This window comes from Pyrgilauda ruficollis, unplaced genomic scaffold (genome assembly GCF_017590135.1).
Source record: "Pyrgilauda ruficollis isolate IOZ18807 unplaced genomic scaffold, ASM1759013v1 scaffold2, whole genome shotgun sequence".
Taxonomy (NCBI): Eukaryota; Metazoa; Chordata; class Aves; order Passeriformes; family Passeridae; genus Pyrgilauda; species Pyrgilauda ruficollis.
This window is the reverse complement of record NW_024519206.1, coordinates 13,988,596-14,013,250: the sequence shown is the minus strand read 5'-3', so window position 1 is coordinate 14,013,250 and position 24,655 is coordinate 13,988,596. Positions and strand designations below refer to the sequence as shown.

Here is a 24,655-nt window from a genome sequence, read left to right as displayed (position 1 = left end):
AAAAAAAGTTTTCAGTCTACTTTCTCCTTCAGTTGCTCCTTAGCTGATGGCACAAGTGTAAGAGGAATAAACATTTTCTACGATGACAAGATTCACCAAAGTGATGGGAATATTTCTCCAATTCAGTAGCAGCTGAACAGCAGGGGCTGCTCTCTGTTCCCAACAGTGCAGGCCCATATCACATTTATTGAATTATTTGTAGACCATGTAAACACATGGATTAATCCAAATATGGATTAATGTTTCTGGGATGTTATTTTTATCTTCAATTATGGCAGAGTCAGATCCAATAGCAGACTTTAAGGTGAAACTGAAGTCTCACTAAAATACCAGGAAACTCTTCAGAAGGAGACTTCCAAAAGATTCTTAAGTGTCAACAGGAAAAGGCTGTGGAGGAAGGGGATGTCAACAACTTTCCCAAATTCTTGGCTTAGAAATTGCATTTATTACAAGGTAAGAAAGGACTTATTGCTCACAGTACCAGAGGCTACCACTATTTGGTGGGGCAGGGGGTATGAAATAATTATTCTTGTCCATGTTTCGGGGCAGTGTATGTGTATTTCATCCTGCTCTTCTAGTGGGTGAGCCCACACAATTAGAGAGATGTGTCCTTGCCCCACAGCACTCCGGCTGACTGTAACAGGGGATGACAGAAGGAGGTTAGAGGGAAAAGAAGATGATGATGACAGAAGCAAAGGGTTTCAAAATGCCTTTTGTTAAATGGACATTTTGGTGCAGGTCTGAGGAAGGTTTGTGAAAGAGATGTAATTTGGGCTGCAGAAAGCCTCTACATTAGGGGAAGAAAAGGGTATACCAGTTTATAATTAATGAAATTATTTAGAAGTCGTAAGAAAAACAACATTTAAAGGCTTCTCAGAATCTTTTTATCATGAAACTGTTAAAACACAGACGAGCCTAGTGCGTGGCTGTTTTAGGGCACCGGTACTTGCTGATAGCAATGTATTGCACGTTCCTAGGAAAACCCTGCTTCTTTCAAGCATCAAGCTCTGACGTGTCAGCTGCAATCTCTGTGAACACAAAACCCCCTTGGTGTTATTTTTTGTGACAAGCACGCTGTCCTATTTACATTCTAGAGTGAACAAACAAGGAAGCATTCATTGAAATAGAAGTACTCAGAAGGAATCTTCCTCTCATTTGAGGAGGAGGGATTAGATGAGACATCCCCTCTGGGCCTGCAGTGGCTACACAGGGGGCCAACAATGGCAGCTGGCAGTGGCACTGCATGGAACAGAAGCACAGACCTAAGTGTAGGCAGCAGAAGGCACAAACTTGGGGGCAAAGCCTCATCACAGTACTGTCCCCAAAAGGCAACTTTTAAAGGTCCATCAATCAGATTCACCCCTCCTGATGGAAAATAGAGCCTGTCATTAGAGTGGCAGCAGCTATGGCCTGTTCCCTTCAGTACCCAGGAAGCACTGGCATTATTTCATTTGTTTATCAGCTTCTGACACAGTCCCAGGAACAGCTTTGTGCTTCACTCAGAGCAAGGGCCTGGCCTTTCCCAGCAGGGCTACCTCTCTGCCGTTTGAGGATGAGGTGCACATGGATGTGGCAGCAGGTAGCCCCCAGGCTGTACAACATACCAGACTGATAAAAAGAGGGTAGAACTGGAGTATGCTGAAGTTGAAATGACTTCCTTGGGAGAGAGCTAGAGCTGGGCTTGAGGCCTTCTTAGCCAACCACAGAGACATTGTGCTTGAAAAACAAAGTGCTTCACACCAAGGCGATTGCAGCAGGCTGGGAACTGGCTGGTTCAGTGTCTCTGCAACCCCTGTTTAAGGCAGAGCAGGGAGACACTCATGGCAAGGAATGTGCTGCATTACCTAGTTGACTGTGTCTGAAACATGTAACTCAAGGAAAGGAGCCACTAACAAAGGGAAGGCCTTATCCATTTAACATTTTAACTAATTCAATATGAACTTAGTACTTTCGATATTGTTCCTGATTGACGTCTTCAAGTGTACAGGAGGAATCTCTGCCACTTAAGGACTTGAACTGTCTATGCAGATAATTAACAAACCCAATATAGATTTTGTTGGTCTCCTAATTTCTTTGATGAGTTTTTCTTAAAGTTGGACAAAGAAAGTTCATTCAGGAAGGGCTCAGGTATCGGCCATTACACCTAGAGGTACACTCATGCCTTGCAAGACTAACCTTTCCAAAGACCTTTCTCCAAGCACTATGTCCTGGAATCCCCTAAAGCTCTGTAGTTTATGCAGCAGGACTGTGGAGATTTCCCATCTTGGCTGAACAACCTCAGCACAGGATACAGGTTTGGGGGAGGAATTCCTATGATTGCTGCAGTCAACACTTTCAACTCAGGCTAAACAGGATTATGAGAAAATATCTTAACACAACTAACTTATTTACATAAACCACATAAAAGGTGGTTTTTTTCTTCTGAGAAGAAATGGCAAGAGAAGGAAGTCACAACACAGCAGCTCTCTATAAAAATAGTAAATACATTATATAGAACTGGGGAGGGAAGTGTGTTGACTCATTTGGAGCAGATTCAGAGGTTGTGGCCTGAATTATCCATACAAACGTATCTGGCATTGCTGCACAACTAATTCTCTACAAGTGCTGAATCAGGCATCAAAAAAGTCTTTTAAAAGCTGACTAACCAAGCAAGTGTATAAAGTGAAAATATGCTGGTACCCATAAGAAAAGCAAACCATCAAAAAACCAGAACAGTTAATGTCTTTAATATAAAATCACTTTTCTTTCCCCAAAGCAGCAGCACTGTATTTCAGGCGTATTACAGTTAATCATTGAGAACATCTTCATTAAAATCTTCAAAATAATTCATAGTCCATCTCTGTACATTTTAGCTTATCAAAATGCACTGGAAAAAATACTATCATTTTCTCTTCAGCAGGTGTCACTACCACCATTTCTCAAAGAAAACACGGTTTCTAGGAACACCAATGTTAGTGAGTAGTTTGGATATAGATTCTATCATTGGAGGGGGACCACAGATGTACCATGAAGTATCATTAGATACATGTTTCTCTAGATCCTTTTCAGATATTCTTCCTTCTGACAAAGAAAAAAAGTAGGAAATGAGAACAGAAATATTAATCATGAAGTCACTTCAAACATAGTGTCTGGTTAGAGGTATTTCAAGCACTCATTTCTTAAAAATGCCTGGCCTGTTCCAGGATAATAGATATTGAGATTTAAGGCTTCCAAAACCATTTGTTTTTCTGGGGATTTAAATCAGTGCTTGTACTTGGAATGCAGAGGGTATTAGTCACTGAAGAGAAACATGGCTTACAGACAAGTACAATCCCAAATTCACGTGAAAAAAATAGGTATCTCTAACACAAATACAGCAGACACGGAAACATGCTGAACTGTCTCTTACAAGCAGTCAGCTCATCCTACATCAATCCCACCTTAAGGAAAGCAAACAGCATTTGCTTAATAGTTTCTGGAATAAAGTCTGCAGTGGGAAATACCCATGTGAAGTTTAGGATTAACAGAGGAAAAAAATGCAAAGAGAAAAGTTTTCTGCAAAGTGGAATAAGTACAGAGAAACTGTTTAACTTGCATCTCATTTTGAAGCTTTACATGTAAAAATGCTGGGTTATTATGCACAGCTTCGTCCTGTAGGATGTAATCAAACTGGGGCTTCAGATAGGATCTCTATACAATGCCATGACCTTTACCTGTAATGTGTGGCTGCAGTTCTTTACAGATCTGTGAGCGCTGTTGGGTGACGTGGAAACAACATGTGATCTTTCCAGGAAACGCCTTCATCAAACCAAGAATATTTTTCTGTAATGTTAAACACACTTGCTTACACCACAGGCCGTTAAATCAAAGCAGATGTATGCACACAGTCCCAGAATGCCAGTGCTTATTAGTGAGAACCAAGACTTTGCATTTCAGCAGTGAGAACCTGATGGGTGTGATTCCACAGGCCTGACCTGTACACATACACAGAATTCCCACACTTGGAATGCGAATACCCTGCCAGCTATGTTAGTGCTTTTCTTCTTTTCTGATATAGATTACAATCTGTAAGATTTGGACCCAAGATCCAGTTAGGTCATTTCCCAATTTCTTCCCTTTATGAATTCTCAGTATTTCTTCCTTCCACTTCCATAGGGGTTTTCCATTTTAAAAAAACCCTGCAGTATGTATTTACCATTAGTTAAGAACTTTTTGAGTCTTGTCTGGTTTATCTGATAAGGTCACTAGACCCTTTAGTGTCTCATGTTCTCAAGTAAAACCAACTACCACGTCATGCTAATGTTATTTTTGCCAGAGTAGAAAGTATAAACTCATTTTCAGTTCCCTAAGTCACAGCTGTGGTAAGTTACCACCAAACCCCCAGTGGCTTCAGTTCAAATCAGCAAAAAAAGAATATGTTAGTCAGATGCTGTAGTTCTGAAATTAAGATTTAGCTACTGCCTAGATTCTGCATTATACAGGACACTGGAAATTCTTTAAAATATTCTGAAGTAAAAATAATTTCTAGGTAAATTTGCTCATTTTGTTAAGTGTTTGCTTGTTAACTAGTTACTACACTGAGTCTGCCCTGGGTTGCTTAATAAAAAAACCCAGAAAGATTCTACTTTGTAGAAAATCTGTTCCTGAATCCCTAAAAAGACATGGGATGAAGAGCAGCACATATTGCCACTGCTGTGCAGTGTTCCACCAGCACCTCTACCATTGACTTGCTGTCTTTGTACCCCAGTGCTGTTGATCTGTAATTTGCACTAAGGATATTTCCAGTGGCTTAGCCTGTGACATGAGAGCACATCCACAGTGAGGATCAGACCCCCGTGGCATCTCCCTTTGCCCTTGTCAGCCCATACACAGCTGCTCCTTCAAGGACCACGTCCTCCAAACCATCAGTGATAACCCAGCAGGTCCTCCTGGAGATTGTACACATCCTGTACAGCTGTTTGTCACAACAGCATAAAGGCTGCTAGAGATTGTATTTCCTCAATCCTCTGCACAGAAGTGAAGAATTTTGACAGCCATGTTCTGGATCTGAGGGACATGTGAAGAATGAAGGAGGGATATATTTTAAGCACTGTGCATGACACTTTTCTCTTTTGTCCCAGAAACTTTTGTGCAAAAGTTCTGCTGTTGCAAAACTTCTTAAGTGAATTCCAGGAATGTCAGTACTGGCACTGGAAAAACCTATGCATGCTTAGAACAGACTGGAAGATCAGTAGGTGGCAAAAGGAAGAGCAGATTATTCTGCTTCTAGCAACAAACAAACAGCTATTCAAAGAAAGCAAGTATCTCCGTATCTAGAAACATGATAGAAGTACAGACATAAAACTAGTGATGAATCCTATACACAGTTTCTGGAATCATGACAGCTCTTCATCTTACAGTCAAAAGCTTTCAATACTTAAAAAACCCATAAATCATTTTGGATGCTTCTTCACAGAAGCTGTGCTAATTTGACCCTAAGATATTGTCAATAAACATTAATGGCAGAGTGTGACAACTGATTGTTAACTGCTGAGTAAATGTTGATGAAGTACTGCAGTAAAACAAGCAGTTTTAAAAGCAACTATAAATCCTTCATTCATGCACTAGTACTTATTAGTAACTAATACAGTATCAGTAAAGCTCTGCTGTTATTTTAGAAAGTATTCCTTTGGATAGAATTATTCTTTTCTAGTCTTTACATTCAATTCAATACAATCTCTATTTAAGACTGTGTGGTTACAGTATTATAGAATTATTCTTTTCTAGTCTTTACATTCAATTCAATACAATCTCTACTTAGACTGTGTGGTTACAGTATTGCAGCACTATGCAGACTGTTAGTGTGTATATACATATATATATAATCTTTAGTATACTATCATGCTGTTACAAGATCATAGTAAAATGCAGGGATATAGTAAAATTCAGGAGTAATTGGCTTATCAAAATCAATGGGAGCAGATGTGTCCAGTAACAGGACAGTAACTTAATTTGCACACTGGCATAAGTAGTTAACAAAACATGGGATTTGAGGCAGGAAGTGACTTTTGTCTCTGTTTGTACAGTGTTTTACACAAAAGGACTCTCTGGATTTTGGTAACATTGTTATACACACTAGCAGCTGAATAGCTGAGACCTGGCTTTTAAAAAACTTTTGATTTACCTTAAATAAGAGTTCACTCGTATTTTTTGCACTGTAGTACAGCTTCGCTGTTCCCAATTTGTGTCTATTTCCTTTACCCTCTTGGTATCCATGAAGATCTGCTATATGCAGCAGTATAGAAAACAATGGGTTAATTCCAACACCCCCTGCTATCAGCACTAGGTTTACTGGGGAGTCACCAGGCTGAGGATCAAAGAAGAAATCACCTCCCACTCGCAGAGCCACTTCTGAGTCAAGAGTACACTAGGATGGAAAAGAAGATATTTAATTTCAGAACTAAATGCAAAATTTGAAATCTTAGTCTTTTTTGCATCCCAGTCACAAGGTTTTGGGCTGTGATTTTTTTATTTTAATTGACCAGTGAAGGAAAAACAGAAGGACTTTAAAATATACACACACTTTCCAACTATCTGAAGTAACCCAGTGTCTCTAGGGATCTAGTTCTACTTTCAAAAGTTTCAGTCTTATGGTAAGGCAGGATGGTGACTCCCCCTTCCTATCCCCTTAAGAGTTGAAAGAGGAACAATTCACACAGTTTTCCAAGAACAATATGTGGCTGTGAAAACCCAAGCTCAACATGTGAAATCACACTTCTACCCAAAACCAGCTTCATGCCAAAAAAGGCCTTCCTATGAAGTCACTGAAGGTCAGAATAAGTTGCATACACAGAAGGTTTTTCCGTCCCCATTCCTTAAAATTAAAAACTACTCAGAAGTGAAGCAAGCATCCACAAGAATATTTCTTGCAAAATCACTTCTGCAGTTGCAACTTCAGAGACTTAGAAGAAGAAAAATCAGGGGAAAATCTCTCTTACTCTCCACTTGTACATAAGAAATTATTTTCTAAAGAAATGTGTGCAAGCATGTTTTTTTGATACATGGAAAACAAATGCTACAGCAAAAAAAAATCCACTTGGGTCAGTATCTCCTTGGTAAACCAGCACTGCATCCTGTCTGAAGGGTGAAGCTGCAGTACAGAGAGATCAGGTGAGTTCTTCCACATCACTGCATGCTGACAGAAGTAAAAAGAGCACTTAGGCCATATATAGGTTTTAAAAGATAAAATTAAGAGGATAGGGAAACCAAGGAAGGTGGGAATGGAGGAGAGAAAAAGAACTGCTGAAAAATTAGCCTAGAGAATGAAAACACTTCCTCCAAAGAATTCTTTTCATAGCAGGAAACAGTAAACTGAAACAGAGGAAGTTCCATTACCGAATGCTGCACAGACAGCTAAGGTGCAAACGTGTAACAATTCCACCAGGAGCAAGAAGGATGCCCTTGGATGCAGGTACTGCATAGGACACATGAGTTCCTAAGATAGTAAGCATGGTCATTAAAAACACCCAACGACTTCCTTGCTTTTCTTAATTATTGCAGAACTATTGTCTCTCAAAGTTTACTGTAGGGCAGTGAGCATTCATTATCTGAAACTGATTTCTCTCTCCCTTGTCATGTACACTGCCAGGCTTTCCCACCATGTTTTACTCTGGTCCAGAGAAGCACAAATCCACGTGTTACTGATCCACGTGGCCTAAGGAGAACACAGAATATGGTACCCTTTCAGGAAATAAGCAGTTTTAGGGAGAAACAATCCCACATCTGCCCCCTTAACCAGCCATAGTTCCTCAAAATCGGACATGGGATTTGGGAAGAATCTCTCTTAACCAGCAGTCTTCCAGATACTTCCATGCTTTGGCCATGACAATGATAACAGTAAGTCAGTATACAAGAAAAAATAGTAAAATTCTGGAGTAATACCATGAGAAAGTGTTGTCCTTTAGCCTAGTTTATAGACACAGCTCAGGCAGATCAGTGAAGCAATCAGTACACCACATGGATATTTTTTAAAGAAAAGGCTACATCTTCCTCAAGTTATATAAAGTACATGATGCTAAAATTTATTATTTTATATACAGTAATATTAAGAAATAAATACCTCTAAAACCACAAATACACTGAGTACATTAGTGCTAACTATTCCCATACCATCTTTAATCTGAGACAGCAACTTCCTTTCAAAGCAACTTTTAAACAATTAAGTACCAGTTTTGTCACCATATATACAACATTTCTGAATTCTAGGTTGCTATTTTTTTCTGCTTGTTTCCTGAAGAAAAGCATGCACTTTTGTTTAGCTAGAAGAGTCCATGTATACCCTGGAGATTTCTCCATGGCATTAGATTTGATGTAGGTTACCCCTTAACTAAAGATTTATCCTATAAATTCCACCAGAAAACTCAGCAACAAAAACTGATTTACAACAGCAAAAATTCTTAAATAGTTTCCAGAGACTGTGAAAAGAACAAAAGTTGATAGGACAGATCACTGATGAAACATGTGACTCATCTGACAAACTAAATGGGGTAAATGAGGAACAAAACACCACGAGGCCAAGTCTCAGACTTTACTTTTCATACAGCAGAAACCGAAGCCTTGTGTTATATCTTTATTACAAAAATATTGTGTATTTAAAAGAATACTAGAGATATTCTGAAATGTTTTATCATTTCAGAAGAACTGATCTAAGTATCTTCCTTGGCTCCCCTTTAATACTCTGTATCTATCTGTGATTGGTCAATGATTCCCACTTTATATTTGCAGAAATAGTCAGGAATTATAGAAGGTTATCAGAGGTAACTTTGTAATGTGTAACACTGCCTGTTCTCAGGGATGTAAGTTAGAACAGAGGTTTTTTAAAAATTCATTCATTCCAAAGGAGTGAGAACCCTTATATACACTAACTACAATATCACTTTAAGTCCACTATAAGCAGAAGTGGTGTCAAAAGATCACAGTAACTGTATTTCCATATAAACATCCAATTTCAGTCCCTTACTGAACAAAAGGTTTTAAGATTGAATTAAATTTAATGCTTGAAGAAGTCAACGTGAATTTTGCAGTTAATAGCACCAAGTGGTCTAAAAACAAATACCACCCCCTTCACCTCAAAAAAGGAAAGCGAGCAAGCCCAATCTCACAGTTAATTTCATTTACCTCAGTGTGAATCCAGTGAGCAGGAGGATGAACAGTGTGCTTTACTGCCAGCTCTAGTATTCCTTCTCGTTCTAACAGGCCAGGGCTTGAACATATTGAGAATCCCCCAACTACAGATACTCCAGGAATAAAGAAATCGACCCTAAAAAGAGATCAGACATGAAAGTTTAAAAAAGAAGCCAACAACCCCAAACATGGACAACAATAGCCAAAATAATGTGGCTGCCTTTGTTTCAATTATCTTTCCTTTACAACATCTTCATTTCTGTAACATAACTTTTCCAAAAAGGGAGTTAACCTTGAGTAACACCATTTCCTTAGAATGATTTTCTTCCAGAACCATGTCATCATGTTTGAAAACTAGAAGGTTTTCAAACCATTCTACTTTTAGCATTAGATGTCACATTTCACAACAGACTAGAATTCTACATGTTTTAAATCAATTATTTGCATATTAGAACAAAAACATAATTATGGTCTGATAGAGTAGCTTAATTCCCACTCTTTTTGGTCTCTTTGATGGGCTCTTCAATTTTCAAACATAGGAAGATTTGCATTCTAATTTTAGGGAAATTACCTTATATTAAACACTATTTTCCTGGGTAGACGAAATATCTGAAATAAAACCAACAGTATGTAAAAAAAATTCCCACATAAGAAGTCCACAGCTGGCAGCAGAACTGCAGCTCCCTCTGGTGGCAGATACCGCTTTTTTAGGTTATAGGAAATTGAACTGGAATAAATTCCTACTTTTTTTCCTTTCTGCTTAAAAGCAAACCATGCATGAGTTTGTACAGATAAGAAGGTAACATGTGGCTAAGCTTCTGCAATACCAGCCATTAGAGAGTATGGAAGGCAAGCCATTAATATAGATGAACTATTCATTCAGTCTCAAAAAGTAAGGCTTTGATAAACCTTGATGAGGCTTCCAAATAATTATCAGAAAAAAATTACAAGTTGGTTTGTTATCTATCACCTGCCCTCCTCTGTGTTCCGTAAATCTTTAAATGCTTCTGCTTTCTACAGCACTTAACAAAAGCACTGTATCTCACAATAAAACAAATGCCTGTAACTAGTTGTGCTGGTCCCCTTAGGAAACAATCACACTGATGAACAGTGCCAGGTACTAGAGAACCATTATTCAATTCAAGCCTGGGTTAGGCTGGCTCAGTATTAGTTAAGTGAGGATGCAACAAGAAATACAGACTGACTGCTACTGCACAGGTATTTTCTTTAAGCAGCAAAGCTGTATTCTTCACAGGTACCACAAATGCTTGAGAAAAGAGAACAGCACTTTGAGTAGTTCACCACTTTTTGAAAAAAAAAAAATCTTGTCTGCTTACTCCACCAAAAATTCACCCTTTGAAGAAAAGAATCTCCTTCTCTCAAAGAATGCATACAGTGTGATACAATTTTTAACTTGATGCTTATAATAACTTGATGATGCATAAAGATACCTGACTGCAAAAGAATGGTCTACAACCAAAAAAATGACCAGCCTATTTCAGTGTCCTCAGCTTGTGCAGCCCCGCTGCCCGTGGGGTCCAGCTTTAGTGACAAGTCAGGCTCTGGCAGCTGAGATAGGTCGACTCTTGAATTGCAGTGTTTATCCTGCCAAAGAACATCTCACGATGCTACTGAAGCTCTTTACCTCCCTCTGGTGGAAAATAATTTTCCTACTTAGACGAACTTAAGTTAACGAAAAATATGAGAATTTATGCTGTAAAGTCACAATTTACATTCAAGTCAAATGTTCTCCTTGGCATGTAAAGGGAAACCTTATCCATGCCTGGTGGGGAAACACACAACTATTATTGCAAAACCTACATCAAACATGGTTTTTACCTTTCCCAAATACTAATGCAGATGTATTTTTTTCCCAAGTACATAACTATGAGAGATTTCAAGGCACAGTTTACTATCCTGTAGTGGACTAGCTCTGATGGCTTTTCTCAGCCATGTAAGGGAGGGTGAGAGGGCTCCTGAAGAAAGCCTAAGAGAAAAGAGCAGCAGAAGGGAAAAAAGTGAAGAAAACCCACAACAAGGAGAGGCACAAATAGATGTAAACTAGAGATCTCAGGGTGTTGTTTTTTACTTCCCTCCTTTTAAAATCCACCTAAACCATATCTTTAAGAAATGAGTAATAATTACCCATTGCTGGAGTGAGAGATCAGAAACACTAAAACCATAAAGCTACTTCTTCAAAGTATTTGCAACATGTATATACCTCAATGCGTGTTTTAGTAAATCAAAAGGTGTAACAGCAACAAATCTCTTCGTTATTGTTTGAAGTCAGATAAAGACCAGTCAGTATCTGCCAAACTGCTTGCAAAACAAATTCACTTTTGCTTCTGAAAAACTCAGTAATTAGAACACTTTCAGGAAATGTAAACATTTTAGTGACAATCTTTGACTGTAACATCTTACTATAGCAAATCCTAACAAGTTAGCCTTTTCTACCCAGGAAAATGTGTTGCTCACCAAAATTGCAACCTCAGTTTATAGATACAAGTACAGAGAAGTTGATGTGTACCTTACAAAATAGCATTAGAACACTTTCAAGGAAGAAGAAAATGAAGAAGAGTAATTATAATTAAAGCTTTCAGTTTCCACATGATAATTTCAAAAACATTTTTGGAGGGTAAAAGTACGTTGCAAGTACTGACAAGCAAGAATTTAATATGAGTCACTGCACATGTGCAAAAACTGCAGCAAATTACTTCACAAACAAATTATTGCTAATCAGCATCTTGTGTTCTGGTTCTAAATTTAAAAGCCAGCATATTAACACTCCATGAGTAACATATGCTGCTAGTATCCTAGCAGCTATACTTTGATTTCAGCAAAACTACTTTCAGATGGCCAAAGCCAATAAAAAGTTTAAGAACGTACAAATGTCCATTGCCAAAAGCAACTACTCCTATTTTTAAATTAATTTCTAAGAGAAAAAAAAAGTTATTGAGTGAGAGTATTTTTAACAAGGAAGGAAGACAAACATGAAAATCCACTACTGCCCTGGGAAAAAAAAACAAACCTGTAAAATTGTTTAAACAAACAGCTAATTGTTTCAAAGGCTTAATAATTCAAAGTTTTTATTTTCAAATTTGTCTATTTATATTAATATATTAATCTGATGTAACAGGCTTAATTTTCAAAGTGGAAACTTCAAGGGGAAGAAATAAACCAAAACGAAGTAACTTGCAAATTTAGCAGTCTCAGCTCCACTGTAAAAATAACTAGTAAATAAAACCAGCCTGCAGAATAAAGTGCAGTGAACTTCAAAGTACTCCTGAAGAAACATGGTAATATAATAAACCACAGGAAAGCACCAAAACACTATAACTGAACATTTAAAGAATATTCACTTCTGCCCTTTTGATAGTAATATTAGTATTTTTTATAACGACTGTTTAAAAATTATACCAAATATCAGCTCTTTGACCGAGCATCCAGTAAGAAAACATAGTATTATATAAATTAACAACTTTTTCCAAGGCCCAAGGATCAGAAACCTTTCATCACTTTGTTATAGTGGACTTCTAGTAATTTCCCCCTCAAATATACCAGAAGATCTTACCATTGTCCTGCTTTGAAAGTAAAATCCTTATTTGCAATTGCCAAACGAAGCCTTTTGACTGTCTCTGATTCATTGGTGATTCCACACACTTTTGCTTGTGTAATTACCTAGCAAAAGGAAAAGAAGCCATTGTGATATGTAGATATAAGTTGCAGAAAAAGCACTCAAGAAGCTGTGCATGAGACATCCATCACTTCCCCATGTTACCCATGGCATTTCATTACCTACAGCACCAATATTGTTCACTGAGGTGATGAAACAAAAATGGATTCTAACCCTAGAAGTGTTCAAGGCTAGGTTGGATGGGACCCTAAGCAACCTAGTTTAGTGAAAGGTGTCCCTACCCAAGGCAGGGGGTTGGAATTGCATGATCTTTAAGGTCCCTTCAAGCCCAAACCATTCTATAATTCACTTAATGGAATGGAGAACAGTGTTTGTACTTTGCAGTCTACCATGCCTGTCACTTTTTCTAAGATTATATATACACAAAGTTACTTTATTTCAGCTGAAGAGAACACAGGTATATAGAGAGGTGATTGCTAGTTATCACTGATCAGGTTCTTCACACACAAGACACACACTCCTGCATTCTCCAGCAACAAAGTAAAAAGATCTCTGATATAAAGACAAAGGATACTTGTAAAAAATCAGTTGCAGGTGAAGTCCCAAGGACAATTCTGGATCTAGACTGATTTAAGTAATTAAATGCATTACTGAAAGATTATGCATTAATGTATCAATGAAAGAAAAGCAACAAGCATTGTGTTACTGCATTTACCCCCTACACCCCCATATGACCACAGGGAAACCAAGACACAAGGTCTCATGGCTGGTTAACAGAGCAGATTTTGTTTGGCAGCCACATGGGAGGGAATGTCAGAGCCATAGTTAATACTACTTTTAAGGAGTTTAAAAAAAAAGATGAAAAATGAAAAGCAGACTTCGCAAAAAGACCCATTGTGGATGAGTACCCCACTTAAATTCTTTGATGCCCATCAGTGCAACATGGATTTTCATCCCCTTCCTACCCTTCCTTTTCAGGTTTTTTTGGACTATAATTATTAACCTTTTTTCCTCTACAAAGAAAGCAATGCCCTAAGTATTTTCTACATAGAGCAATACACAGATTTTACTGTTAAAAATGCTGATGTCACTTACCACACAAGGAAATACTCAAAATACCACCACAACTCTACCATTTATCATTTGTCTAAGATCAAACAGATAAAAAAAAAATTACGCAACTATGCTGTAATTTAAAACATATGTCAGGAAATTAATTTATTCTTAAAGCAACATCTGAACACGTTCCCTGCCCCATTAAACAGCAGGACATTTGCTAATTTAAAATTAAGTAGCATGGATTCCTGTTCCACTTTAGCAGACAGTATTAAATGAGGAATGCAGTCAGTCAAAGTTAACAAGAGAAATGTCAGATACATGACTTCAGTGGTTGCTCTGATGGAGGACTGCAGGAAAAGGACATTAAATTTGGACTTCTTAAGTCTCTCCTTTACTCTTCAGTACCTTCCTTAATTTGTTATTTAGCTGAGAGAGCTGCAAGAGTACTGGAAATTTAATTCTTAATTGGTATAAAGTTCTTTCAAAAATTAAATTTGAGTCAGGCATTCAGCCAGTATTTTGGACCATCACCAGGGTATCCAACTGGTCAAAGCAAGGCTGCAGTGAGAGGAGGGCACAGGACTCTGGATTTTGCAGCTGTATTTCAAGAAAGCATTAGTCACTTTTCCTTGTGCTGGTCCTTCACATCATCACTCTTCAACAGGCAATGTTCTGTAGCATTCACAGTAATGTAACACAGATTTATGATTCTTTCATCTTTTACAGGACTGAAATGGCCAAATAAGGCAATATTGGCTGAGGGAAACAAACTGCTGATTATATGGAATTTAAAACCAAGCAGAGGCTTTAAAATAAACTGATTTTAAGTGATCAGAAATAAAGCAACAAAGAATAAATCAAGCATTAAAAAAAGAAACAACATAATCCTCTGATATGCAGAGAATGTGCAGTAGCAAGAACTGAGCCCTGATCTTTCACCTATCTCACACAGCTTCCTTCTCTTCCTTGTGCCTTAAAGTTCCCTGCACCAACCCTGAGCTTCCAACACCTCACAAGGATCCATTTTCCACGTATTTTTCAGGTACTGACATTGAGCAGAGAAAGGAAGCAAGCCAAACAATAAATATTAAAAAACCCCATGGTTGCAACACTCAAAAGTGCCATCATTTTTTTCATGTCAGAAGCAAAGGAGAACATGCATCGGTCTGTGCCTGTCTCTACATCCATTTTCTCAGGTAAACAGGATCCATCAGAGCAGCTGGATGTCCACAAGCAACACTGATCTGTACTCAGGGAAGAAGAGATGGCATTAGGTGTGAACAGCTGAGCTCCGTGGTTCCCAAAGCTGGCTCACAGCTCTGGTGACAGGCAGAACCAGGCTGCATTTGTCTCATGCATCTACAGCCCAGTCAGACAGCACTGAATATTCTCTCTCGGGGGTTACCTACATATCCCCCTGCTCCCAGCTTCCTCTTGGGAAGAATGTGATTTATTCTCCACTATAGTTAGGGAAAAACAGCAGAGAAGGACTTCATGTACACAGGCTGACAGATGTGTGGTATGTGTGCATCTACTTTAGCTTATTACAGAAAAGAAATATCTGTATGAAGTACAACAGTATGTTTCCCTCTGAACATAATGAAAAAGAATGCTTGCTGCTCAAAACTGAGATCCAGAATGAGCACTTCTGGATTTGATGGAGAACAATGCTATATCTTCCTTGTATTTATGAATTAAACTAGATAAAATTGAAGATTATAAAATATCTCTCCCTTCAAAATGTCTACAATTTTTGCCTTATTCCTATGTGTGTCATAAAATGACATTTTCCACATTTTAAAATCTCAAACCTGAACCAGAATTGTAGAAACCCATAAAAATTGAGAAGTCCGTTTAGAGATAAGGGGTATCCACGTACTTTTGTTATGCATAACTTATTATAATGCATAGTTGGCCAGAAATCTATTAAGTTTCTTATCCAACATAAAGTAAACAGCATCATATCACTGAAAAACTTTAAAACTCATTATATTTCACCCATCGAGCACTAAATATGCTAATTTTATACCAGTAACAAATATAAAAAATGAGGAGAAAAAGAAGAAAACCAGACTCCAGCAGAAGGCAAAATGGAGTCTAAGAATCAAATACTGTTATCCAATATAATTATCTTTGCAGCAAAAAAAAAAAAAAAATTACTTGCATCGAAAGAACAGAACACTAACCTCCTGTCGAAAATTATTTGCTGTCCTCTCTAGATGATCCATTTTCCTTTTTGATTTTATTGTGCTGCAAGAAAAAGCAAACAAAGATAATTGTCATTTTGACAGCTGTGCTACTGTCCCTTACTGATATGAATTTCTATTAGCATAACAATCTACCAGTGTAATCCAGACTACAGATGAAATAAATCTAAATAAGAATTAAATACAAATATATAATTGGGAGTTAGATTAAGCATTTATAGGTCTGTAGTAATTTGTCAGTTTGATTTTGACAGTGTTACATGGCATTCTCTTAAAAAAAACCAAGGAGGTGGATAACCTACCCGTTCCCTGTGCAGTAACAAAAAGCAGAGTGTCTCAACACCCCCAATGGAGAATGAGAGGGAAAAATTCTGCTCTGAGCACCTCTCAGTAATTGAGGAACGGTGCAACCCACATAAATAGTAGCACGAGCCATGATGATCAGGCAGTCTTTGGAATCACTGGCTCCTGAAAAAAAAATTTTTAATATTTGTTAAATGAAGCATTCAGTGTTTGAAATGGCTTGTTTCCAGCTTTTATTTCCCTTAAATCAGAAAAGCCAAAGCTCAGCTGGAGCTAAAACTTGCAACAAAGTATAATGAGAGGGAATTTCAAAAGCATGAAAGTTTCATAAACAAGTGAAAATGTGCATCCTTCAAGTGAAAGGATGTTATGCCCACTCCTAAAGGTGAGGGTAACTCAGGTTTTTGTTAATAGATTCCTTGGGGCAGATTAGAGTGAAATGACACTGAATGACCAGTGTTTATTTATATATACATATATGCATATATATTTATATATATATATATATACATATATGTATAATGCAGGTTTGTTGTAGAACAATTTGGTTGCAATGAAAATGAGGTAGAGAACCCTTTTAGCTATTATCTATAGAAATTAAACAATATAAAACTATAAAAGAATCATTTAAGAAAATATATACAGAAAAGAAGAGGAAAGGATAAGAGAAGATAGTGGAAAGATACCACAACCGTGGATCCAGTGACAAGAACTGACTCTTGCAATTTCACTTAGTCAAAGTGATGGCTGGACATTTGATCCATCGGGGTGAGAGAAGACCAAGAAACACAGATTTCAATGGGCTCAGTATGTTCAGGTTAAGGTGGGGACTCTCAGGCACCTCCCTGGGGGGAGTTTTACACTGTCTGTTCCAGCACTGGGGATCATGTGCAGTGGTCTGGTGGAAGGCCCAGAAATGAGTCTGGGGGCGCTTTGGGGTCTTTGATGGGTTATGACACCCTCTAAGCCGTGACAGCTGCCTCTCATCCAGTGTAACTGAGCCAGTTCTGCCCCCCAGGAAGGGATGAACACCTTCAGGCCCAGCTGTGAACACGAGTGTCCTGATACCTTCCCTGCGAGGGGAGATTTACAGCTGGCCCAGCTGTGGAAGGGAGGACACTGGCATGATAGACAGCATTACCCCACCTCAGCAGCACCTGCTTCTCACTGGCTTTTCCCCTTATCTGGCTCAAACCCAGCTTGTTGCTAAACAAAGGTCAGTTTGTTGTGGTCATCCTCTGGTGATGGGTGCTCACCCTCCCTGTACCTGGGCTGCTCTTGTGCAAATCAGAGAATTCCCACCACACACCCAAACCTCTCCTTTGCCCTTTGGTCCAGGGGTGCAAACCTGGCCTCAGCAAAGCCCCTGTAGCTTTTCCAAATGGGCAATTGCTTGAGCCATTAACCATCAATGTTTCAACCTCTCACAAGGCGAAGACCTTGTCAGAGATTATATGGAAAAGGCTGAAGTACTCAGCATTCCCTTTGCCTCAGCCTTTCAGGCAAAGTCTGCACCCAGACCTCTGCTTGTACCAGTGGTAGTTGGGAAGGACAGGGATAAGAAGGAGCAGGGCCAGCACCTGCTGAGAGACACTGGATGCACTCAAATGCACAGAGCCAGATGGGTTACACTCAAGGTTGCTAAGAAACACAGCTGACATGCTTGTCAGGCAAGTGTCTATTACCTATGAAAAACATTTATCACATAGTCTCCAATTGACTGGGAAAAGACTTACACGTGCTCATTTTTAAGAGAGGCAAAAGCAGTGCTTACATCCAGTCAGCACCATCTCAGTATCTGGAAAAATGCTCAGAGCTTGTCCCCTTAGCTGGGTGAAAGCTTAGAAAGCAATCAGGAAGATGTGACTCAGATTTACCAAGGGCAGGTTACGTTTGATAAATCCAAACAGCTACCGTGATGAAAGGTCTGGTCACGCAGCTAAGGGGACAGGATGCAACACACCTTGAGTGTCCTGTGGCTCCTGCCACCAGGCCCTGAAGCACACACACCAGACCAGATGGATGGTTGGAGTGGCTGAAAACTTGTCTGGGCAGACATAATTGAAGACTTGATGGCTTCAAGTTTGCTTCACTTGTTGGCTGGAACAGTAGGAATAACCTGGGGCTGATACAGGTCAATATATTTATCACTAACTTGGATGATGAGACAGAAGGTGTCCCTGTTCATGGCATGGTCATTGGAACTGGATGATCTTTGAGGACCCCTCTGGGCCATTCTATGATCAGCAAACTTGTGGATGATACTAGGTAAGAATAGTAGAGCTCCCCTTCAACAGGGAACTGTGAAACTGCAGGGCTGGAAAGCAGAAGCCTAATGACAGAGGTCTACAGCTGGGACTGGCTTAATCCAGTGTGAACAACTGTCCTGTTCCAAGCACAAATTCTGACTGGATGATGCTCAGAAGTGCCTTCCAGTCAACATATCTGTGATTTTAAATGTTCAAACAATATTCATGTATGAAAGATCAAACACTGACTGTCCATTCCCTTTCTAGTGGTAAAGGAAAGGTTCTGGATGGAGAATTTTATAAACTTTAATTAAGCCTGTTTGTTCACAGGTTTATTTAAAAGCACATTAATCCCTCGCACTTCTATGTACTCTACATAATACATCTCTAAAGAGTAAAGAAAGTGAAGGACTCGCATATTCACTGCAGTGGAAACACAGTGGGAAGCTTCAAAACCACACTTTCAAACAGCTATGACAGAGAAAGCTAAACTGTTATGCACAACATTCAAGGTTAGTCAGAACTACCCTTCAAGTGTAGGAACAGGTTCATAGAGAGCCAAGAGATATTTCTCATTCCTTGTAAATCTGCCTTTATTTTTCCTAAAATGTTAGCATAACTCTCTATCATATAACATCACCTATCAAATTTGTAAATCTGCCTTTATTTTTCCTAAAATGTTAGCGTAACTATCATATAACATCACCTATCAAATGATATTTATCCCCATGATGCAGTCCATTGCTTCTTTAAAGCATTAATCTTTTACTTTCATTTAAATATATTTATGTGCATTCTTTTAAGGCGTGTAATTTATTTTCAAAATGTTTTTCATCTCTAATCCCTTGAAATGGCACTGATCCAGCTTGTTGATAACTAATCAGGCCAACACTCTCTAGGATTTCACTAACAGCTGCACTGGATGGTCACTTAGTAATCTGTCCTGTTTGTAGTCTTGTATGAATGAAGCAGAGCTTCCATAAATTAGGCTGCTCAGAAATGGAATACATTTACAGTCATTACTCAAAATGCCCATTTTCAAGCATAAGAAATACTTCCTGCAGCTTTTAACTGTCCATAATTTTTAATAGTTTTTCAGCATTTAATTCCACAGCAGCTTGCCACTTTAAAAAATGGAATTATTGAAAAGTCTTCTACCCCCAGTGAGCAAAATTACTTCATATTTTTTTTTCCACAGCATCAGAGAGTACTTAAAGTATACTTAAGTGTTTAAGCAAAACACTTCAGTACTTTCTACATCACAGGTGTAGACGACATTGTCAACAAAAGTATTAACAATCTCAAAATATTTTAGGACAACAAAATACACATCTAATGAAGTCCCATTCTTCTACCTTGGCATATTATCTGTAAACTCAGAGTGCTCAAAAATCAGTTTCTCAAATTAGTGAGATCACTTTAAGATCTTGAATCTTTCTTATAGCACATCATGGTTATAGACATCTACATCTCCAACCAACCTGAAGTTCAATATCGATACATAATATTGGAAACAAAAGAAATGTTAGCCTAATTTTATAGTCACAGCTGAAAGACCCTGTTGATACAACTGCTTGAAGGCTGAGTCTCTATCCTAAATTAGAAATAACTCTGGAACCATAGTTCAAGAAACTTGTTCCATCTATACTATCATCACTTTCCAATCATGAAAAACACAATAAAAATAATTTGCAATTTTTACTCTGCAACCAATGAATTCTTAAATGTCTTTTAATGAGTTCTGGTTCTCCCCTACCACACAGAAGTGTGACTCATGCCTTTACAAAATGTGAACATCTTTTCCCCCATTTGTCACCTCTGTGATTTTTTTTCACTCATCCAGCTCTTTGGCAATTCCCTGCTCGCCATGAAAGCGCTGTGCTTCAGCTTCCCAGGCTCCTGTCAGATGGGATGTTCCCCCTTTATTCTCATCTTACCCAAGACAGTACAGGAACAGCCACTCCAAATATCCCCTTTTTTCTCGGAAGTTGGAAGGGGCCACAGTTGGTCCTATGGTCCAACCTCCCTGCTCAAGCAGGGCCATTTGAGAGAGTACAGTGCACAAGACTACATCCAGATGGTTCAGGAATATCTCCAGTGAGAGAGCCTCCAGTACCTCTGGGCAATCTGTTCCAGTGCCTGGTCGCTCACACAATAAAGAAGTTCTTCCTCACATTCAGGTGGAGCTTCCTGAACACCAGTTTCTGTCCACTGCCTCTTGTCCTAGTGGTTGGCACCCCCAAGAAGAGCCTGACTCCATCCTCTTGACACCCACCCTTTACATATTTTATAAACCTCCTTTCCTCCATGGAATGAAATGAGCACTACTTTTCTTGACTTCTTCCTCTCCTAAGATAAAACCAACGAGCCATTCATTCTCCATTCCCTCTGATCCACTGGCCCTGGGTTGAGTATCTGTTGAGATATATGTCTGCACCTCTTCTGTCGCACAATCCCATGTCGCTCTCTGAAGGGAAAGCTACTTTTAGTTCACCCGCATCACACTTAAGTGCAAATTACGAGGTAGGTTAATGCAAGAGTGCAGAGTGGGGCAGTAAGGGTACTGAGGCAAGCGGCACAGGAAGCCTTTTTTCAAAAGCTATCTCTCGGTAAAACACTCCTTTAGACAAACAGTCCTTCCTGCAAAAGTAAACCAAGAAAACAGTTTTCTCCCTTTTCCCAGGACTGAGGGGAACACGGTGAGCGCTGGTAGGAGGCGGGTGAGGCGGGGAAGAGGCGGCGGCAGCCAGTGCCCAGCTGGGGCGGGGCGGCACTGAGGCGGCCAAGGGGCAGGGGAAGCACACGGCTAAGGGGCAGGGCAGGGACAAGGGCAAGTGGCAAGGGAGGGACCAGGACAAGGTCGCAGCAGTGCCCGGCCGTTCCCCCGCAGCCCCTGGGATCGCAGGGCAAGACGCCAGGGCTGGAACCGGCAGCGCCATCGGCCGCAGAGGGCGGCCCGGCCACCGCTTCCGACCGGCGTGCGGGGCTCCCGCCGTGAGGAAAGGGCGAGCCAGGAGGACGTGAACGCGCTGCCCCTCAGCCCACCGCCCCTCACCCTCCTGCCCCCCCACTCCCTCCTCCCCAGCCGAACCCTCCCTGGGATCCCGGAATCCCCGGCCCGCTCTCCACCACCCCTACCCGCCGCCGCATCACGTCACGGGGAGCGCCGCCCTCGTGCCCCGTCAGGCGCCGCCTCTTCCCGTCCGCCCCGGCCCAGCTCCGCCGTTCCCTGGCGGCATGGCAGTGTTCCACGACGAGGTGGAGATCGAGGACTTTGAGTACGACGAGGAGACCGGGACCTACAGCTACCCGTGCCCCTGCGGGGACCGATTCCTCATCACGCGGGTGAGGGGCGGCCGGGCAGGGCTGGGGGGAGAACAGGGTGCTGCGGCCCGGGGGCCGGACAGGCGGCGGGGCCTGACCGCTCTCCCGGCCTTTTGCAGGAGGACCTGGAGAACGGCGAGGACGTGGCCACCTGCCCCAGCTGCTCCCTGATCCTGCGCGTCATTTACGACCAGGTGGGTGCGGAGGGAGGACAGGCGGACGCGGTTCCAGCCGGGTCCCTCCGAGTCCCGGTTCTCCGCCCCGTGTGGGAAGCGCGGGACAGCGTTAAAAAATGCCTGGTTTGGAGCTACATCTGCTGCCTGATCTCTCGTTTTTCTGGTCTCCTCCTGCCGTGTTTGGGGTTAAAAAGACGCTGGGTGGGCGTGGGGCAGGATGCAGACGGGATGAAACCAGTGATGTGAAGGGCTCCTGGGGCTGACTCCAGCGGCTGATTCCAGCAGCCCTGGCAGCTCTTCTCACCTCGTAGGCGCGTTACGGCTTTTGTGTTTTGGGAGACAGATCCGTGCTATAATCACTCTGTTTTCTAGCCTGGGTGTATGTCGTGATGTTTGTGAGGTAGAGGAGATAAAAAAAGAATGTAAATAGCCTAAATTCCTGCTTGCTGTCTTTAGGAGCAGTTCATGCGGGATGAAGTCGTGGCAGAACCTTTGCCAAACAAGGAATTGGTCAAGTGCTGATGAATGCATCGTGGACTGTGCTGCTTTGGGATGAGAAAGTATGGGAATGGTGACTGCAGAAAGAGTTGTGGTTCTTCGGGAAGTGCGTGTTGCTGTGGGATACAAGTGCAATAATTGTCTGTCTTCTTTACAAGAATGAGAGTTTGCTGGGACATTAAACACATGAATGCGTTTTGTTCCAAAGGGTTATACTTAAAAAAAAAAAAATAGAAGTTGGTCTATGTATTCCCAGACTTGAGGATTATGTTCCTGATTAAGTCAATACACAGAAGAAGAACGTGGAGTTGGGAAATGATAACATTTAGTCTAACAGTGGCTTCTTAGCCTGTGGAGAAAAACTGGCTTTATGTGGGTATATGAGGGTGTGACATGGCACAGAGAGCTGAAATGTTGGGAGGTGAGATTTAGGAATCCACAGAACACAATGCCATACAGAGTTAACACAGTGCAGCTTCTCCCAGCTTGTGGGCTCGTGTACTTTAGCCCATACTGAATATCGGGAGAAAACAAGAGACCCAGAGCCAACATTTACCCAGTGCTGGTAAATTGTATGTTGGTAAATTGACTTTACTCCTGTAAACACAGGGAAAGTGCATTGTCTGTGTATCTGCACAGACATTGCATTGGGGCAGATGTGTTTCTTAAATTGCTTCTAAAGTTGCTTTGAAAGAACTTTGGTAGTTGTTACCAAATGCCTCTGACATAACAGTGATACACATTTGAGGGTGTTATGTGAAATGGAGTCAACCTTTTTTTTAACCCCTGCACAGCTGCTAAGGTGCAGGACTGGAACTCGAAGTGGGTTGTATTTTACCCCTATATTCTCAACAACTTTGTGATTTGACTGTTGCAGTAGATATAAAATGGGCTGCAGTTCTTTGTGCCATTTGTAGTAAATTTCTCAGCCCTTCTTTATTAGATTCTGTCACTTCTAGGATAGGAGATGGATACATTTCACTTAATTAATAAGGCATTTTTTAGGGTAGAAGAGTCATGAGAACACACTCCACATTGATTCCAAGACTGCCTCTTGAATTACAAGCGACTGCACTCGAATATTTACTTAATATTTACAGTCCTGTGTTTTAATAGGATTTGACATCTGTGAAGTTAAATTTGGGGAAAAGTACCTGTGAAGAGTTTATGTAGCTATTTTGCTCCAGGCACTAAAGATAAGCAAATTTTATTGGATTCTTGCATTTAGTTATTTTTGTTCTGACAGCATTCTGTGAATGTTGAAGATGAACATTCTAGTGACTTTAAGGAAAGGAGTGGAAAAAACCCCTTACATCTAGTTGGAAGTTTGGATTGCAGTAAGCACAACCCAGAGTGTTTCCATGCCTAAACCAGGAGGTGGCACTCATGTTCCTTTGACATATGTGCTTAAAAAAATAAATGTTGTGGTACTTTGGTTAGCTATGCCTAATCAAATATTTATTTTGACTATTTAAATAAAGATGTTTAAGATTCAATCACTGGTTTTAATGGGCCATTACTTATCCTGTTTCTGCACCAGCCATAATGATTTCCAGAGGTCATGAGTTTTGCTGCTGTTGGGTGATGGTAGTGGAGCTTTTTCAGGTTGGTTAATAAAAATAATTTCAATCTATGAGTGGGTGCTGTAAAGCAAACTTACAGGAACCCTGCCTAAGCCCCTGTTCAAATTTCTACTGCATAAATACCTTCATGATTTTTCCACAAGTATTCTACATAAAAGGAATTGGAGCAATTTTCAAATGCAAGACCAGGGAATGTATGCTCTGATTTAATGTATCAAAGTAAGTTGCCATGTGTATCATCTCTAAAAATACACAGCTTTTGCAGAAATCATTGACCTGATTTTGTTATATAATGAAGGTCAGGCCCTTTCTGACTTAGGAAACTTGTGTAGAGAATTATTTGTACTCTATATGGTTAAATTCCAACATGGTTGTAAAAAGCATTAATCAATTAAATTTTACTTGGCATGTAACAAGTAAAAATGGCATGTAACAGGTTTTTAATTGAGTCTTAGTAGAGTTTCCCACTCATCTGAAAGGC

The 24,655-nt window shown here is 40.2% G+C and overlaps 2 protein-coding genes across 6 annotated transcripts; one reads left to right on the top strand and one right to left on the bottom strand.

The window, feature by feature from the left end:
- Positions 1–2,710: 2,710 nt before the first annotated feature.
- Positions 2,711–21,841, bottom strand: OXNAD1 (oxidoreductase NAD binding domain containing 1). Of its 4 annotated transcripts, none has more exons than XM_041466266.1 (8): positions 21,732–21,841; positions 16,344–16,509; positions 16,021–16,084; positions 12,713–12,819; positions 9,136–9,277; positions 6,143–6,385; positions 3,693–3,801; positions 2,711–3,060 (listed from the first exon to the last, which is right to left on the bottom strand). In XM_041466266.1, the coding sequence occupies exons 2-8, from the start codon at positions 16,475–16,477 to the stop codon at positions 2,906–2,908; spliced, it is 954 nt and encodes a 317-aa protein (XP_041322200.1). In that variant the 5' UTR covers positions 16,478–16,509; positions 21,732–21,841; the 3' UTR covers positions 2,711–2,905. The 4 variants fall into 4 exon arrangements, with proteins under 4 accessions (XP_041322200.1, XP_041322201.1, XP_041322202.1 ...); XM_041466267.1 differs by lacking the exon at positions 21,732–21,841 and adding an exon at positions 20,710–20,994; XM_041466268.1 differs by lacking the exon at positions 21,732–21,841 and having other exon boundaries at positions 6,143–6,243; positions 6,349–6,385.
- On the top strand, positions 21,803–24,087 carry DPH3 (diphthamide biosynthesis 3). Of its 2 annotated transcripts, XM_041466272.1 has the most exons (4): positions 21,803–21,938; positions 22,037–22,111; positions 22,550–22,653; positions 23,838–24,087. In XM_041466272.1, exons 1-3 carry the CDS (start codon positions 21,831–21,833, stop codon positions 22,613–22,615), a joined length of 249 nt encoding a protein of 82 aa, XP_041322206.1. In that variant the 5' UTR covers positions 21,803–21,830; the 3' UTR covers positions 22,616–22,653; positions 23,838–24,087. The 2 variants fall into 2 exon arrangements, with proteins under 2 accessions (XP_041322206.1, XP_041322205.1); XM_041466271.1 differs by having other exon boundaries at positions 22,550–24,087.
- The last annotated feature ends 568 nt before the right edge of the window (positions 24,088–24,655 follow it).